Source organism: Mya arenaria, chromosome 6, assembly GCF_026914265.1.
Source record: "Mya arenaria isolate MELC-2E11 chromosome 6, ASM2691426v1".
Classification (NCBI taxonomy): domain Eukaryota; kingdom Metazoa; phylum Mollusca; class Bivalvia; order Myida; family Myidae; genus Mya; species Mya arenaria.
The window spans coordinates 37,947,998-37,966,933 of NC_069127.1; the positions used below are offsets into that span (position 1 = coordinate 37,947,998).

The following is an 18,936-nucleotide window of genomic DNA, read 5'->3' on the forward strand; positions in this document are numbered from 1 at the left end:
CCATCCAACCTACTTATTTAACCAAGTAAAATAACTCTAGTTTGCATTTAATGCAAATAATAGGCCTTCATTATTTGACTTAGAAATTCTGGTTAAGGTTTTGCATGCAAGCACACATAGGTTAATATCTCAGCAACTGCTTGAGGTATTGCATTGAGACTTGATACAATGGTACTCAACCATCCAACCTACTTAATTTTCCAAGTTAGATAACTCTAGTTTGCATTTAATGCAAATACTTGCCTTTATTATTTGACTCAGAAATTCTGGTTAAGGTTTTGCATGTAAGCACACATAGGTTAATATCTCAGCAACTACTGGATGAATTGCATTGAGACTTTATACAATGGTATTCAACCACCCAACCTAATTGAATAATCAAGTTAGATAACTTGGTTTTGCAAATAATGGCCCTTTAAATTTTGCATGTAACCACATATATGTTAATATCTCCGCACATCATGTATTGCATTGAAATCTAATCTAACAGTGATCCATGCATGTTTCGCCAAAACTTTTCAATCTTTACACTGAAAAGCGGCGGGATAGTCGAGCGCGCTGTCTCTGTGACAGCTCTTGTTAAACTTAAATATAAAAATCTGTGATTTAATTTTTTGTCAGCAGTCTTATATTACTGGTTTCCATGGATTTTCGCAAAAATTGGCTCGTTCCAAGACAAAAAATAAAAAAAAGTTGTCAAAACGTTCAATATGTGAGAGTGCAGCTTTAAAACATTCAATCTGTGAGAGTGCAGCTTTAAAGGCATATGGACCATATAAATGCAAGACTAGCAGAAATCTTACAGTAAATATAACATAAGACTGAGAACTATTATGTCAACAATTTATGTAATTGAAAACAGGTTGTTGGCACCCAATGGTGTAACATATTTTTATTTTCTAAAACATATAACAATTTATGGATAGTAATAAAAGTTGGTGTGTAGGTAGCTTTTGTGAAAAGCTAGCTTGGGATTGCTTTTGAGAGGAATGGGTCCAGGTCAATGTCACTGTAACTCAAAATAGAATAATGATTTCCGCCAAATAACCTTTTGTTAAAATTGATGGAAACTAAAAACATAAGATACTTAACTAAAGTCATTTTCAGTTACGTCCCTTTTGATAAAGGCCGTTCCTTTTTCCTAACTAATACAAGAAACTAATTGGCTATAATTTCTAATTGATTATATTAAAAACATGGTTTCGCCTCATTTTGGCACTTCTGGTTGGTTAAACTAAGCCATTAAGCAAATCTAGTAAACCAAATAAATACGCAGAGTCATGTAAAAAGAAAATGAAACCTGTCCTCTTATTCAAGTTATAAATGGAATTGTTTTTAAAACATAAGGTTGTGCGATAATGGCATACTCTACCATTAAGTTCAATTTCATCATTCTTACATATTGGACCCTGTCTCAGTCTGTAGAAAATATATACCTACTACCTATTTATATATACATATATGTAAAATACGGAGGAAATGTGAACTTAGAAAATTGAAATGAAACTATTTGTAAGCTTCACAATGCACTTGTGTCTGTAATCATACCTAACGCTGACCCACAAGTAGACTTGATTCCATATTTCAGTTGTTGAATTGCGTGTGACCAACATAAACTTCCAAAGTATCACTACCTCACAGTTTTCTGTTAGCTGGGTCATACCAGATGAGAAAGGACAATATATTCAGACGTTTGTTGTGGAGTGGATGCCAAAGGACAATACTTTTGGAGATGGAGGAACTAAGACACTATCTGACTCACCTACTACAGCCCTGCTTGATAGTGGAATAAGTGCAGGAAAAAGCTACAATGTGAAAATAACTTCTATAAATTCTCAACTGGGAGTGAACAGATCAGTTTTTTCATCCGCTGATCAGGATGCAAGTACGTTCTTTAAAAATGAAAGTCTTATAATTTTGAATACATTTGAATTTTTTGAGGTACTTAAAGGGACTGTACATCAGATTGGCACCAAAAACATTTTTTTCTGTAACGAATCTCAGGACAATTATCTAATAGAATGTGGTACGCTTTGATATCATAATTGTAAAAAAAAGTACCAAAATGTAAAAAAAAAAATTCTGTCAGAGACCGGGTTCGAACCCGTGTCGCCAAAATTGCAGTCCAGCGTCGTATCCACTGAGCTACAACGGCTTACTCTAAATGGGTGACATAATTAAGTTATACACCTACCTCGGTAATATCACGTGATAACACCGACTAGCCAATCACGCATAAGGAATGAATTCTACCTAGTAGACATACCCAGTAATCTTTTTTAATGGAAAAATACGAAATAACTGCTAAACTTAAATAAATTGTAAACTATGTGGTACTTCTGTTAGTAAGTTTCAATGCATTGTACACATCGATGCCAAGTTTATGCCAGTTTTCAACAATTTTCTTCTTTTTTTTCGCTATTTTATCATACCGAGTACAGCCCCTTTAAAAGTAATATCCATGATCAACTGGGAAAGAAATGGATGAGCATTGACATCTTTAAGACATCACTTTTGTAACATTTTACAGTTTGGAATATGTTTAGCTCACAAAATTGCAACCCTTTTGAATTTTATGTTTCTTATTATCAGAACCAAATCCACCTACATGGAAAGAAGCCACTGATGTAAATCCTGCAAATGACCACTCAATAACAGTATCATGGAATGCTCCATCAGGAAGTGTCTATGGTTATCAAGTGAGTTTGCTTGACGGATCAACAACAGTCCTATCAACAGCGGTATTGCAGTCAACTTTTACCAAACTTGTTTCCACTCAAATAAAAAATGGACACTATTACACTGTACAGATTATTAGCAAGAGCCAAAGCAACACTGTTGATAGTGTTCCACTTATCGAAGTAATAAAGACTGAAGTTATAGGTAAGTAAAGAATACTGATATGTTTGGTTATTTTATATGCTTATAGAATAATGGTTGAGATACACTTTGTCTTATAGATTAGGCCACACCAAATAAATGTTTTGTTCCTTGAAATTTTTGCAAAAATAAATTGGGAGCGAGTGAAAAAAAAAAAAACCCTGAGGCGATCTGCATTAAACCGATCGATATACAGTCTATAACACCACGCATCAGTTACTTCCCTTCACAAAAACACTTTTACTAGAGTAGAAAAAATATCATTGATTATTTTTCAGCCTTTAAAACAAGTATTTCCACAAAAGTCTGGTTGGCAATTAAAATATAGGAGGTGCGCACACATTTTCCTAAAAAAGGAGGGAAACATCAATTTGGTGTGGCCTTATGATTTTATTTATAAGATTTCAGTTTACATATATAACGTTTTTATCTGTCATCATTATTCTTATGTCTTGTAAATATTAACAATATATGACATTTTGCATATTTATTTACACAGTGAGGAGTTGTGTAAATGCTAAATTGGTTATTAGGCTTCGAGTTTTAGAATTAGAATGGCGAACGTCGTTGTTTGGGCGGGCGGGCGGGCGGGCGGGCTGCGTCAAACTCACCTTTGAAAATAAATAACTTTAGTAAGGGTTGACATATCTTGACCAAACTTGGTCTATAGAAAGAGTTTATGGGTTACTTTCATGGAAATCGCGTTTGGTGTCCCTAGGGTCAAGGTCAAGGTCACTGTTACTAAAAATAAAAAAAACGGTTGAAACTAAATAATTTTAGTTAGGGATGACATATCTTAACTAAACTTAGTCTATAGGTAGAGTTTATGAAGACCTTTCATGGGATTGCGTTTGGGGTCCCTAGGGTCAAGGTCAAGGTCACTGTTACTAAAAATAGTAAAAACGGTTGAAACTGAATAACTTTAGTTAGGGTTGACATATCTTGACCAAACTTGGTCAATAGGAACTGTTATTTGGATTCCCTTCATGGGATTGCGTTTGGGGCCCCTATGGTCAAGGTCACTGTTACTAAAAATAGAAAAACGGTTGAAACTGAATAACTTTAGTTAAGGTTGACATATCTTGACCAAACTTAATCAATAGAAAGTGTCTATGAAGACCTTTCATGGGATTGCGTTTGGGGTCCATATGGTCAAGGTCAAGGTCACTGTTACTAAAAATAGAAAAACGGTTGAAACTAAAACTTTAGTTAGGGATGACATATCTTGATTAAATTTGGTCTATAGGAAGAGTGTATGGAGACCTTTCATGGGATAGCGTTTGGGGTCCCTAGGTTCAAGGTCAAGGTGACTGTTACTAAAAATAGAAAAACAGTTGAAACTTAATAACTTAAGTAAGGGTTGACATATCTTGACCAAACTTGGTCTATAGAAAGAGTTTATGGGTACCTTTCATGGGATAGCGTTTGGGGTTCCTAGGTTCAAGGCCAAGGTGACTGTTACTAAAAATAGAAAAACAGTTGAAACTGAATAACTTAAGTAAGGGTTGACATATCTTGACCAAACTTGGTCTATAGAAAGAGTTTATGGGTACCTTTCATGGGATTGCGATTGGGGTCCCTAGGTTCAAGGTCAAGGTAACTGTTACTAAATTTAGAAAAACGGTTGAAATTAGATAACTTAAGTTAGGGATGACATATCTTGACTTAACTTGGTGTACAGGAAGAGTTTATAGATACCTTTCATGGGATTGCGTTTTGGGTCCCTATGATCAAGGTCAAGGTCACTGTTTTTAAAAATAGAAAAACAGTTGAAACTGAATAACTTTAGTTAGGGTTGATATATCTTGACCAAACTTGGTCTATGGTAAGAGTTTATGGATACTTTCATGGAATTGCGTTTAGGGGTCCCTAGATTCAAGGTCAAGGTCACTGTTACTTAAAATAGAAAAACAGTTGAAACTGAATAATTTTAAACAGGGTCTACATATCTTGACCAAAGCAGATATAAAGGAAGAGTTTATGGATACCGTTCATGGGAATGCGTTTGAGGTCCCTAGATTCAAGGTCAAGGTCACTGTTACTGAAAATAGAAAAATGGTTGAAACTGAATAACTTAAGGTAGGGTTGACATATCCTGACACAACTTGGTATAAAGGAAGTGTTTATGATCAACTGTCAGTGTGCACTTTTAGTGTTTACTTATTTTAAACGTATATTCATGACAAAACCAAGTTTCCAACTATTAATCAACGATGTAGAAATTCCATTATTGACATATGAATAGCGGGGAAATACCATCTGGTTCTAAAAATAGCAACGTCCGGATATGTGAAGTGTTCTAAAAATAAAACAACTCGGGGGCAATCGTAATACAATTTTACTAATGTCACCTTCAACACATTAAAAAATAAAGTTAGGTGAACATTTAATCCAATATCGATTAAATTAAAGAAAACAGCTTACCTCATTGTTTATTAATGCAGTAAACATAACAAAACAACATAAAACATAATTATTCCCATTCACATAATTACCGGTCCACACATTTTACATTTCATTCGGAACTCCTCCGAATATTTACATTTCCGGCACATGATATTACAGTTAACCAATCGGAAAACGTAAACGAAACGGGAACAGTTATTAAACTTATTTGTCGTTCTTCAAATATAATGTTTTGAAGATAAATTGAAGACAATCTATTCAACCACAAATAGCATTTTTAACACCCATGCAATCGCCATCCATTTGCATTTTTTAATCATAATAAAATAACAGTAAAACCCAACTGTCAATCAACTTAAAAACCACTCCTACCACTAACTAAAATAAATTCCCATTCCATAATAGGCGCGCTCTTCAGAGCGGCGCCAATAAATGGTTAAAACTTTGTTGTTGGAAGGAAACAAGACTTTGATCATAACTTTATTCTGTCATCATCCAGTTGTGTCTTAGAGCTTTGAAAAGAGCATATTCACTCAATCATTACAAGTTTTAGATCACAATTGTTTCCTCGTTCATTTAAGTTCAGATAATGAGTCACCACACTTTCTACCCAATTGTTATGAAAATTAGTCAATCAGTCCATTAAAAAGTAAGGTCTATATAAGAAAAAAAATGTCTCTAGGTCTGGTATTCAAGAATGTTGTAACAACTCTTGAACCTACTTTTTCTGCGTAATCTTCTGATTGGTACAAGTCAAATAAAGTGACTTCAAATGGTTTGTAAAATGCACTTTTTTATTACGAAAAAGAAGATATTGACAGCTGAAATATCATTTTTGAAGACCATGATTTTCAATAGCATCTAACTTAAAGACTTTCATTGTTGTGTGATTGGTTGATCGACATTATCATGTGATTTTAACAATGTATTGTTGAAAGGTCAAAATATAGATTTTTATTGTTGTACAAGTCCTACAGGTCTAGTGGTTAAGGTGTCAGTATTCAAATTTGCTCTTGAATGTTCCAGCTCACAAATCACTTAAATCAAAATTATTTATTTTTACACTTTAATTGTTTTTTATCTGCAATTTTGATATCATAGAGTAAAATAATGATAAAAAAGTGTACTCAGAAGCATTACTGAGAAAACCTTTTTTTTTGGTCTCAAAAGATATTTGAGTCCCTTTAAAGTTCATGGCAATTCATGAGATTAAATGTAAACAGTATGCTGCTAGATCAAATGATTGAGAAATCCTTATTTACACTCTAGTCACATCATGTCCCATCCATTCATAATCTATATTTGTTAAAAAAATCTTTATGAAATATAGGTTATAGGTAAGGTTACATAACTCTGTAGTATCCTAAATACAAATTTTGACCCTTAATAAGCTTGCAAGTTTGGTTAAAATTTAGGGCAAGTTGCTGGTCACTGATAAATTCTATACCCTTCCTTCAATAGACTTCATGCTTCACACAAGTGTTGATGGCGATCACACAATTAGATTACATATCTTCATGTTATCCTTAATACAAATTATGACCCATGATCGACTTGAAAGTTTGGTTAAAATTTATGGCAAGTTAGGATTTTCACTGATAAATACTATACCCTTCCTTCAATAGACTTCATGCTTCACACAATAGTCCAGTGACCCTGTGGCTGAAAATGCAAATAAAGGGGAAAAAAATGCACAGAAATGATTTTTGCATATTTGTGTTGTTTGATATCTGCTGTGTGTGGAAAAAAAGTATAGAAAAACTTTATAACGGTGCAAAATGTGATTTTTGGGATAAAATGTTAAAATTGTAAACAAAAGTATGAATTTCTGGAATTTGTCTGTATCAAATATGGATTTAGCATTAAAATCCCCCAAATAACTCTATTTTATAGATACTATAGAGCATCATAGCATACCTAATATTAAGGCACATCAAATATTGTTAAATGTGATTTTTGGGGTTAAACGTTAAAAAATGTTAACAAAAGTATGAATTTCTGGGATTTGTCTATATCAAAATTGAACATCTAGCAATAGAAATATCAAAATAACTATATGTGTAAGATAACAAACAGCACTATAACACATCTAATGTGTAGACTCGTCAAATATTGTTAATTGTGATTTTTGGGGTAAAATGTTAAAAAAAGTTAAAATAAAAGTATGAATTTCTGGGATTTGTCTCTATCAAAATTAGATCTAACAAAAGAAAATTCAGAAAAACTTTATTTATTACATAGTATACAACACCATAACATATCTAATGTATAGACACATCATCAGTTGTGAAATAGGAATTTTGGGGTAAAATGTTCAAAAATGTTAACAAAAGTATTAATTTCTGGAATTTGTCTACATTAAATTAAATGTAGCAATAACAATTACCGGAATAACCGTATTTAATAGATAGTTTACAGCACCATAACATACCTTATGTGTCGACTCATTATTTATAGTGAAATATGATATTTGGGGTAAAATGTTAAAAATGTAAACAAAAGTATGAATTAATTTTCTGGAATTTGTCCGTATCAAACTTTTATTTAACAATAAACGTACCAGAATAACATTGTTGAATAATTATTATACAGCACCATAACATACCTTATACATTGACACATCATCTATAATTGTGAAATATGAGTTTTTGGGTAAAAATGTTTAAAAAAACAAATTTAGATGGGAATTTCTGGAGTTTGCCAAGAACTGGAAGAAATTAAGCTGAAACTTATACAGTCAAACCTGTATTAAGTGGCCACCCTTGGGAAATGATCAAAGTGGCTGCTTAAGACAGGTGGCCACTTAATCCAGGTTTGACATTTCGGCCTTTAGCTTTATTCAGAGATGGAGTATGTATCTTAACCACCACCTCACACCACAATCAGTAACATCTGTATCAATATTATTGAAGAAGGCTGAATTCAAATACATTTGTATAGATAGAATAAATTTATTTCAAATTTATAAATAAAATACAATAGATAAATGTTGATACAAGGCATAAACAAAGCATACCACATATCAGTCTACACATTTCACGCTTACGCTTAAGTAAGAAATTGTTTCGAGTCCTTCCACAGTTAAATTCCTTGGCAACACTTCTTGCACTACGGCCGTTTTCTAATAACTTTATAAACTCGACACGTTCTTTTAGAATCAAACACTTTCGATTAGTCTTAGTTTCAGCCATAATCAAAGGTAAAAACATATCAAGAACAATTCATTGTAAATATCCGTTCGTAGAAATATAAATCCGTGCACTTTGAAAAATAATATTAAAGTGCATAAAAATCGTAACTCGTTTAACGCCTTCGAATGACAATGCAAACTGTGAACTCATAAAAACCGGTGTTTTTGTCGGTATTTATCTTCGTAATTATTTAATTATCTTATTAATTGTGTCATTAATTGTGTCAATTCTGATCAAAACATTCGCCGACGTGTAATAAACATGATTTCTCGATGAGTAAACATGCATGGCAATCGTGTGATGCAATATTCATTTTCATTGGATGACGGAGATTCCCGAGGCCGTCGTTCTTTTCCGTAAACTTCTATACGCAATTAAAGCTGTGTATTGGAAAAATTTATAAGCGGAAGTGTCAGTGACAAGGGATTAGTGGCCGCTAATTAGTGTTTATATGGCTTCATGGGGACAAAAATTAGTGGCCGTGGCCGCGTTAGACAGTTGGCCGCTTAATGCACGTACATTATATAGTAAAAACGTACGGGGGGAATTTGGAGTGGCCCGTTAAGGCAGGTGGCCATTTAAAGGAGGTGACCGTTCAACCAGGTTTGACTGTATTAAACTGCTCTACAACAAACTTAAGTTGCTGATTACCATAAAATGAGAAAGGTGATATTTTGGTTAAAGTGTTATAACTATGAATGAACGTAAGAATTTCTGGAATTTGCAAAAAGTCATAATGGAATTTAGCATTGCCATATCAGAATAACTGTATCGTATAATCTTACACATTGATATCAGTTGTATATTAATATTGCTAACTGTGAAATTGTACATTAAGGGAAACAGGTTAAAAATATAAATAGAACCTGATATTTCTGGAATTTACTAATAGTCAAATATGATATAAAAATGACCTAAACACATTATTATTATTATAATTATTATTATTATTATTATTATTTTATTATTATTATTATTATTATTATTTTATTATTATTATTATTATTATTATTATTATTATTATAGAAAGGAAGTGAATTCAACGTCATACAATGATTAATAAAACGGCGCATCGTCCCGCAGCAAAACCAATGACGTTGATATAAACAGAAATATGATATACAGACAAAAACATGGACTAATAAACTTTTATATGATATTTAATCATGAGGACTTACTTATTGAGCATATGCTAATGTGGAGTGAGCAGATGTAATGTGAAGTCTGAAAGTGTTGGAGGTTTGACAAGGGGTCGGGGTATGAATAAGATTTAAAATGCTGTTTGGATTCTGTCGCGACCTACTAACATGCTCTGACATAAATGAAGATGGAGGCTTGTTGCACTGCACTTGCAAGAAAGATAATGTGAAGCAGATACAAGGAGTGTAACCAGTGGTATTGCATCATATGAGAGTAATATTATTAATATGAAAGATTTCACGTTTAGAGAGAAAAACACCGTTGTGCTTATGAATGACAATGCTGGGGTCAGTGATGATGAAGTACTATGTGTTAAGTATTACAGTTTACGGGTATTTCTTCAAGTTCAGGGCTGGAAAGGACACTCTTTTTTAACCCGGTAGAAAGGGGTTGGGAAGTTGTGAGTAACAAACTACTATATCCAGTGACAACTAAAACAGCACCAGCTCATGCTCATATTATGAAAGTTGTACAGTGCACTTGTCAAACTGTCTGCCATACAGTAGCATGCAGCTGCAAGAAGGTTGTATTTGATTGTTTAAAGCCTGCTCCGCATGCAAATGCTGTGGGATTTCTTTTGTAATCAGCGTTTAAAGTTGTGCATATTATCCAATGCTACACTAAGGCACTGACATTGCTAATCTAATCAACCAAAAACATTATAAAGTTTAATGTATGTAAAAATAACCAATTATACATATGTTACAAAATATCTACAAGTTCACTATAAGTTTCGAACATGAAATAAAAAAGTTACATATTTGGGGCTTGTATTCATTGTTTGTGGTCAAATTCCAGAAATCCAACATTTTCGTTTATGCTTTCAGAACTTTTTATCTCAATATCACATGTTTTGTTTGATCTGATAGCATAAAGTTTTCCAATGTTATTTTCCATGAAATGTAGCTCATGTCAGTTCTGCTAAATAGTCAGGTTTTTTTTTAAATAATTGTTCGGTTGTTGATCCAGGTATAGGCAAATACCAAAAATTTGCAAATTGTCTTCAGACATGATTTGGAGGTTTGGTTTGACCAGTGGATGACCCCTATGATTTTTAAGGTCATTGGCTTAAAGGTCAAAGTCACAGTGACCATAATTATATGAAAATAGCTTGTCTGAGTAATAAATAACTCAACAATGCCTTGACCTATAGTCCTCAAACTTGACTTTGAGGTTTGGCCTAAGCAGTAAATAACTATTTTTAATTTTAATGTCATCGAACAAAGGTCAAGGTCACAGAGACCTTAAACGTGAAAAGTCATGGCCGAGTGATAACTCGACCTTGCCTGGACCTACGGTCCTCAAACTTGCCATGGAGGCTCAGTCGGACCAGTTGTTGACCCCTATTGATTTTGAGGTCATCAGGTCAAAGGACAAGGTCACTATTACTATGAATGCAAAAAGCCTGCACCCATGGCCCTCAAAATTGACATGAAGATTAGGCATGACCAGTAAATCACCCCTATTCACTTGGAGGTCATCAGGTCAAAGGTCAGGTCACAGTGACCTTGAATGTAAAAAGCTTGTCTAAGTGATAACTAGACAATGCTTAGACCTATGGTCCTCAAGCTTCACATGGCCGTTGGGTTTGATCAGTAGATGACCCCTATTGATAAGGGGTTATATATATGCATGGACATATAAAATCATACATGCCATTTCCCCCGGCGGGAGGAAAAATCCCCCGGAATTTCGATCCATCCCCCGGTCTCCCGGCGGGAGATAAAAATCCCCCGGAATTTAAAAAAAAAAGTCCTTAAACTTGACAAAGAGGTCTGGGTGTGACCAGTAGATGACCCGTATTGATTTTGAGGTCAATCAGCTGGCATTTTGTCTTCAACTGTCCAAATATTCCTGACTTCATAGGGCTAATGGGCCATAGTGTTTGACAAACATCTCTTGTTTATATTTATCTTTTACAAGGACAAGTCTACTTTTCTCTATAATCCATATGGTTTTGAGGTGTTGAATTTGAACGTCATACACATATTAAAGGTGTTAAGGAGATAGGCTGTGCATAAAAAACATCCTTTTGTGTATTATATAATGTTATTCTTTAAATGAGTTATTGCCCAAGTCGATTAAATAAATACTCTTTTTTTTACTGTCTCCATAACTCCTTATGTTTTTGATTGATAGACTTTGACTTCAAACGTTGTGACATTATTGTGTTAGAGTAATACTAAAACTGAAGCAATGTTGACTTACATTTTCTTTTATATTTTCAGAGCGTTCTTTAGGTCAGAGCTGTGGCAATGTGAATGAATGCATCACCACCAGCAATGTAGTATGTAATGGATCTTGTACATGTCAGAGTGACTACTACAGTGACCAAGGAGCAAACACATGTACCAGTATGTACTCTCATATTACTATATAAGAATAAATGGTTAAAACTTTGTTGTTGGCAGGAAACAAGACTTTGATCATAACATTATTCTGGCATCAACAGCTGTGTCTTAAAGCTTTGATGATAGCACATCCACTCAATCATTTCAAGTATTGGTCACAATTGTTTCCTCGTTCATTAAAGTCACCACGCTTTCTACCCAATTGTTATGAAACTTCATCAGTTCCTTACAAGGTCAAGGCTGTATATATGCTAGGTGAAAATATGTCACTATTATAGGTCTGGTATTCAAGAATGATGAATCAACTCCTGAAGCTATTTTTTACGCCCTTTTATCTGATTGACACTAATCAATTCGAGTTAATGTCAAGTCATAAGGTTGATAAGGGTATGCCACTAGATCAAATGTTTGAGAAAGCCTTATTCAAACTTAACTCACCATATTTTCTATCCAAATATTATCAATATTTATAGAAATGAGCTGTTATGCTTAAGTCAAAATGTTTTTTTCTGTTTTGTTATATTTAAAGCTGTGGAACTCTGGTTACGAATTTACATCAATCATGACTCTCTTGTTTAAATATTCATGTGTGTCAACTTTGCATTTATCATGTGTATTATTGACATGCCATCAGTAAAATTATTAGCATATTATTTACCCTTTTCAAAATGACAGAACGTCAAATATACGAGAGTTGTGACGTGACGTCACAATGCAGTGCCAATCATGTGACATGTAGCAGTTCCTTCTGTAGATGTTTGTCAGGATTTTACTTTGTGAACCCAAATACTTGCACAAGTATGTTGTTATAATTATATATGCATGGACATATAATTTTTTTTTTAAATATCTGATTATATAATGATTATACGACTGTTTATGAGCTTGAAATTACTTTTTTATTATTTATGAGGGCCATTATGGCACCTACATAACATGAAAAACGAATAGTCACGTTGTTATTTAGCTGTTTCCCATTAGTAAGTGACTCATTTTGCGTCTAGTTCACTCTTTGGTGAATTTGGAATAACTTGGCACAGACATTTGCCATTTAAAGACACAAGACACAATGTGTTACTTACCAGATTTTATGTCGTGGCCAAATTCGTACAGGATGTCTGATGTATGTATTCGTAAATATTAGACTAAGCAGGTGCACATGTGTCTACTACTGGACACATTTCTACTATTTCTCAGTATGATGTGCATAGACTAGTGTATCATGTTTATACTAATTTTAATGATTTAAATATTTTGTTAAAGTGTTCTTGTTTATCTTTCAGAACGAGATTTGGGTCAATCATGCAATGAAGCGGGTCAATGCTCCGATGGAAATACTTACTGTTTATCATCCTGCAAATGTAATGCTAATTACTTTGATAACCAAGACGGCATTGGGGGATCATGTGAATTAAGTATGTGTTTATGTCCATCTTAAACTATTTTGATATGGCTGCTCAGTTTTATGTGCAAAAAATGTTTTAAAGCTCCTAGTATAGTTGATTTGTAACATTCATTTGATCATTATTTTACAGCTGAACTACCAGGTAGCAAATGATAGATCATTATCATGGTCACATTGCATGGAATAAAATAAAGTGGAGGCATGCTTCAAATTAGGATAATTAACAACATAAGAAAATAGAGGCAAATAACATTTGATATTAAATTTATCTGATTTTGTCTCAACCACTCATGGGGAAACATATTGTTTTTGCCCTGTCCATCAGTCAATCAGTCTTTATGTAAGACTTTTTTTTCCACTCAATTACTATAGAACGATTGAATCTAGGAACTTCATATGTGTTGTGCATGTTACTCATGACCTGTAGATGATCCCTGTTGATATTGAGATCAGTAAGTTAAAGATCAAGGTAACCTTGGGGTAAAAAAACAGTTTCCGCTCAATACCAGGGTCCAGGAGCTTCATACTTTGTATGCGAGTTGGTCATGACTAGTAGATAACTCCTATTAATTTTGAGATCAGAACGTTAAAAGCCAATGTCACAGTGACCTTGCGCTGAAATAATTGTTTTTTACTCAGTACCATGACTTAACACCTTGAGCCCAGGAACTTGTTGGATTGCAAATAAATAACCTCTTTTGATTTTGAGATCTCTGATGCGGAATAGATGTTCACTATTGTATACAAGTGAATTGACAAAACACAAAGGTCACTGTTAGCCCGTCTTCAGTCTAAAAGTACAAATTTCATGTCTAACATTGATTAATTTCGTGCTATAGCCACACAATGGGGTTGACATGAGCATTTTCAAAAAAAGCAATATCTAGTTACCGGTACCTCGAACAGTTCAAATATACAGTCCATACTCGCTATGTCGACGTCGGATATCTCGCCTTTCCGGTTGTGTCGACTTTTCTCTCCGGTCCCAAATTTATTCCTTCTTATTCTATATGAAATAAATCTGCTTGTGTCGATTTTTCTATCTCTATTTTTTCGCTATGTCGACCTACTATTTTAGTGCCAGTGGTCGAAATTCACACATTTTCCTTGTTTCTTATGTCGAACTATAGATTGAGTTGTAGGTGCAAATATTGTTATGAAGGTTTGCGGCATGTCGCTAAATTACCGTGTCAAAATAACAAACTGTTATAATTAGATGTTAATTGGTAAGTGTGAATTATTAAAGTTGTTTGTTTATGTTTTTGATTAAAGAGTCTTTTATTGATCAAGCTATACATTGAAGCGCTCAATTTAGGTCGACGATGACATCATCGGAAAATTCGACAACATTGAAAGTAACGTGACCAAGTATTTCTCTACACTGCATGTACAAAACAGTCGTAACGAATGTACCATTTTAAGTTGTTGTCATATGTGCTTTACCGTTTTGTAACAATATAAAAGTGTATGTGATTATGGTTTTATATATGATTTGTGTAATCCTTACACGCGAATTAAATAAATTTGGCACAAATAATTCATTTTTATCACTTTATTTTTAAAAAATATGTTTGCTGTTTCCACGACCGTAACAAGACCGTTCAATTGCAGAAGTAGGATGTCCGATATATATTTAACGCATAAGTATTGGGATTGGTGATACTTTTTTGTAATTCGGATGTGTCGAATGTTTGTTATCTCGACTTTTTTCAATAGGTCCCGACAAAGTCGACATAACGAGTTTCGACTGTACATTATCTGCCTCAAATGTTATTTCTGAGTATCAAGGACTTTCAAGAGTTCCGATCAAACTTTTCAGCATATTTTTTTATTATTTTATTGAGTGGATTTAAGCTATGTTATTAATGTTAGCTATTTTATAAGCTAACTGTGTGTGTGTGCGTGCGTGTGTGCATGTGTGCGTGCGTGTCTGTGTCTGTGTGTCTGTCTGTCTGTCTGTCTTCTTTACCAGACATACAACAAGAAGAGCCTTTATTTTGCTTAAAAAACTTTATTAAGTATTTAATTATGATTAATGAATGGAACTCTAAAATGTTGTCCTTGTTTCATATGTCATATGCTGTATGAAGACAGAAGGAAAAGCTTGCATTTCCAAAGAAGTCCATACCATTTAAATTTACTATCTTTTAATTTACAGAGAAAGAATTGGATGAGTCATGTCCATCCCTTTCTGAATCAGCACCCTGTAAGGATCCCATTGCCACATGCAGTTTGGAAACCTGTCAGTGTCCATCTAATTATTATGATAGCAATGGAGCCATTCCTGCAGGATCTTGCCAGCGGAGTAAGAACTGGCATTCTTCCATTTGTCAAGTATTCCATACTGTAAACAGATGGCATTTTCACTATGTAAAAGATGTCAATACAGTCAAGTGTCTCCTAAAAAACGCATTTCAATACAGAATTATTTTTTATATATTTTGTCTTACTTAGTAGAAATCATTTCAATGAATTCTGATTAATGCTATATTGACTTTGGTTTCATTGAATGAAGTTTGATTACTTTATATTGCATATAGTGCAAATGATGGCTCTTAGTAATTTGACTTAGAAATTTTGGACAAGGTTTTGCAAGGGTGCATAAATCAATATTTCAGCAAGTACTTGATTATTGCATTGAATCTCTATACAAGGGCTCCTTACCATGAAACCTATTTAACTTATCAAATCAGATAATTGTCTTGCATGTATAAATGGAAATGATGGCCCTTTATTATAAGACTAAGACATTTTTATTAAAAGCTCTCTGTGACAGCTCTTGTTATAATGATTATGATTTAAATATATGCTAATTTATTGTTTCAGAGGTGGGCCTAGGTATCCAGTGCACCATGAACTCAGCATGTTTAGAAGCAAATTCTGACTGCCTTGAACAACTGTCAGAATCGACCTGCAAGTGTACAAGCGACTATTTTGACACAAACACTGTGAACACTAATTATGGATCATGTATCCGAAGTATGACAATATAATTGTTTTTTGTTAAAACTCATTTCGGTTATCTAGATATTTGTGAAGTCAACTATAAACTAAAATATGGATAATTAATTATCAGGAGGAACAAGTACTCGTGTCCCTGTCGCCCAAAAAAACATGACCCTGAGTGGGCTCAACCCCTTTTGAGTGTGTTACAGACACCTACCGTAACTTACCTAAGAGTCTGTACATCTTAAAATTAATAAAAACTGCTGTCCGAATATAAAGAAAATTTCTTCAATTTAAAAAAAAAAATGAAACCTATTTTGTTCTTACGATCAGGATTTGCGTATATATATGCTAAATGGCAGGTTTCCATACACATTTCATAAATTACGCCTGATGTATATCTCATCAAGTGCAATCCAAACAAACATCTGCTAAAGTTTAGCCTATTTACACATGCGTTTAAATGTTTCGTATTTTGACGACAGACACCTCTCTGTGTTTGCTGGTTGCAGATTAAGTGTCAGAACTTTAAGGTGAATTATGATATATTGCTGGACTACCCTCTAATTGTTTTCAACTCATCTTGGTTGTTTTCAAGAAAAAAGCTGCATTATTTGTGATAGCTAAGGTGTCATTGTCATCATCTGCATTTAAAAAATTTAATCTTGACCATAACTAAAATATCAGTAAAGATGTTAAACTGAAACTGATAGTGCACATTTTGCCAGAGACATTTCTGCACATGTCCATGACTTCAGCAGTAACAATTATGAAATAAACTGAAAAGTATTAGCATCCAAGTTTGACTTTCTGCTGTATGGTGACTGTACAGTTATTATAATGTCTGATAAGAAAAATAGCGAAATGGATTGAATTGCAATTATCAATGTTAACAACTTGCCATGAACTACCGATGTATAACTTTTATAATTTCCCATGTATAATTATGTATAAATGTACACTATAAGAACTGCCCCTAATCAATATGTTTGATACTTCTCTTTCAGGAATTACATTGAATGGTCAGTGTGACACTTCTCATAGCAATTTGGACCAGTGTGCTGCTGACAATGCTATATGTAACTCCACAACTGGTTATTTTTGCAAATGCACATCCGGCTATTATGAGGATCCCAGCAATGCAGCAAAGTGTAAAGCTAGTAAGTTACATACTTATTATTTAGTTTGTATATGACATAGCATTCATTATTTATCATTCACTCTGGAAAGATGCTACTTATGGAGTGATTACAAACCAAACTCACCTTGGCCAGGAATATAATTGTTCAAAAATTGTCTGCCCTTAGCATCCTTTGAGTTTAAACATTATATATGTTAGAACGATTGTGAAGAAAGTTATGATAACTTATACTAAGTCACTCTCGTTGGCACGATGTTGTGCGAGAGTGTGGTCTTGTGTTGTGGGGGGGAACTGGAATGCCCGGAGAAAACTAACTTGTCCGGCTTGGTGACCCCTAATCAAACTCACATGCGCCCAGGCTGGGAATCAAACCCGGGTCGCCTTGGTGAGAAGCGAGTGCGCTTGTTGTTTTAGAACAGCCAATTCTTACATTAAAAAAAACAGTTTTTAAGATATCAGTGTGCATGTGCATTGCTCTAATACATTGCTTCACTTTATGGGAACAGGTTACTTACAAGTTTGAATTTAATTTCTTTCATACAGGATGTAACTGTTCCATTGAATATTTGTCCAATTAATATCAATTTTTACTCTTTTTCTTCCTGAAAATTAATTGTAGTACTACAATAAATGAAAAATTGTTAAATGAACCAATGTATGAGTATAATTGACCTAAACAATGAGTTACAACCTTTGACATCCACCAGAATGTTGTTGTGCGTAATGTGTGTACATGATGTTATTGTTTAACAAATACAAGACTGAGTACTTTATGGTTATCAAAGCAAAACTGATAGTAAATGAATGAGTTTTGTCTGTAATTGGAGGTATTTATGATGCCCCCTTTTAAATAAAGGGGCTTTAAGGTTTGCAAATGCCTGTCAGTCTTGTGGTCAGTCCTTCGTTAGACCAAGTCTTGTTCCTACAATTACTAAAAAACAGTTTGACATAGAAACATGAAATTTAGTGGTAGGCTGCCTTTGAACAGAAGATGACCTCTAAAATCAAAGGTCAGGGTCAGATTCAACAGTCTTTTGAAAACATTGTCTGCACGATTATTGAAAACAGTTTTACCTATGACCATAAAAAGTCAGTGGTAGGTTATTGATTTCAATGTCAGAAGGTTAAAACTTCTTACACAATCACTCAAATCTATTTTATCTAATATTAGGACCATGAAACTTCAGTGGTAGGTTGCGATTGACCAGCAGATTATCTATATTGCATTTGAGGTGAAATGCTGCGCTAACCACATGATTTTGTTAAAGATTTTTTAATATAACTCTTGTCATTGCAGCATAACATACCCCTCGTTTAAATTACTTCTTCTTGAGTTAGGCCCCGTCACCCAATGAGAACACGTACACTTTTGCACCCCACTTTTGATGCTCTTGTATTTAGCCAATGGTGAAGTCC

At 33.9% G+C, this 18,936-nt stretch overlaps 1 protein-coding gene across 5 annotated transcripts in view; it reads left to right on the forward strand.

Moving 5' to 3' along the window:
* LOC128237427 (uncharacterized) overlaps positions 1–18,936 on the forward strand; it is a 113,961-nt gene that overhangs the window by 78,417 nt on the left and 16,608 nt on the right. For all 5 annotated transcript variants that reach the window (XM_052952957.1, XM_052952956.1, XM_052952958.1 and 2 more), the window contains 8 exons: positions 1,589–1,885; positions 2,593–2,883; positions 11,906–12,031; positions 12,704–12,826; positions 13,312–13,443; positions 15,592–15,738; positions 16,260–16,412; positions 17,387–17,539. In XM_052952957.1, the coding sequence (XP_052808917.1) occupies positions 1,589–1,885; positions 2,593–2,883; positions 11,906–12,031; positions 12,704–12,826; positions 13,312–13,443; positions 15,592–15,738; positions 16,260–16,412; positions 17,387–17,539 (1,422 nt within the window). The remainder of the gene's footprint in view (positions 1–1,588; positions 1,886–2,592; positions 2,884–11,905; positions 12,032–12,703; positions 12,827–13,311; positions 13,444–15,591; positions 15,739–16,259; positions 16,413–17,386; positions 17,540–18,936) is intronic.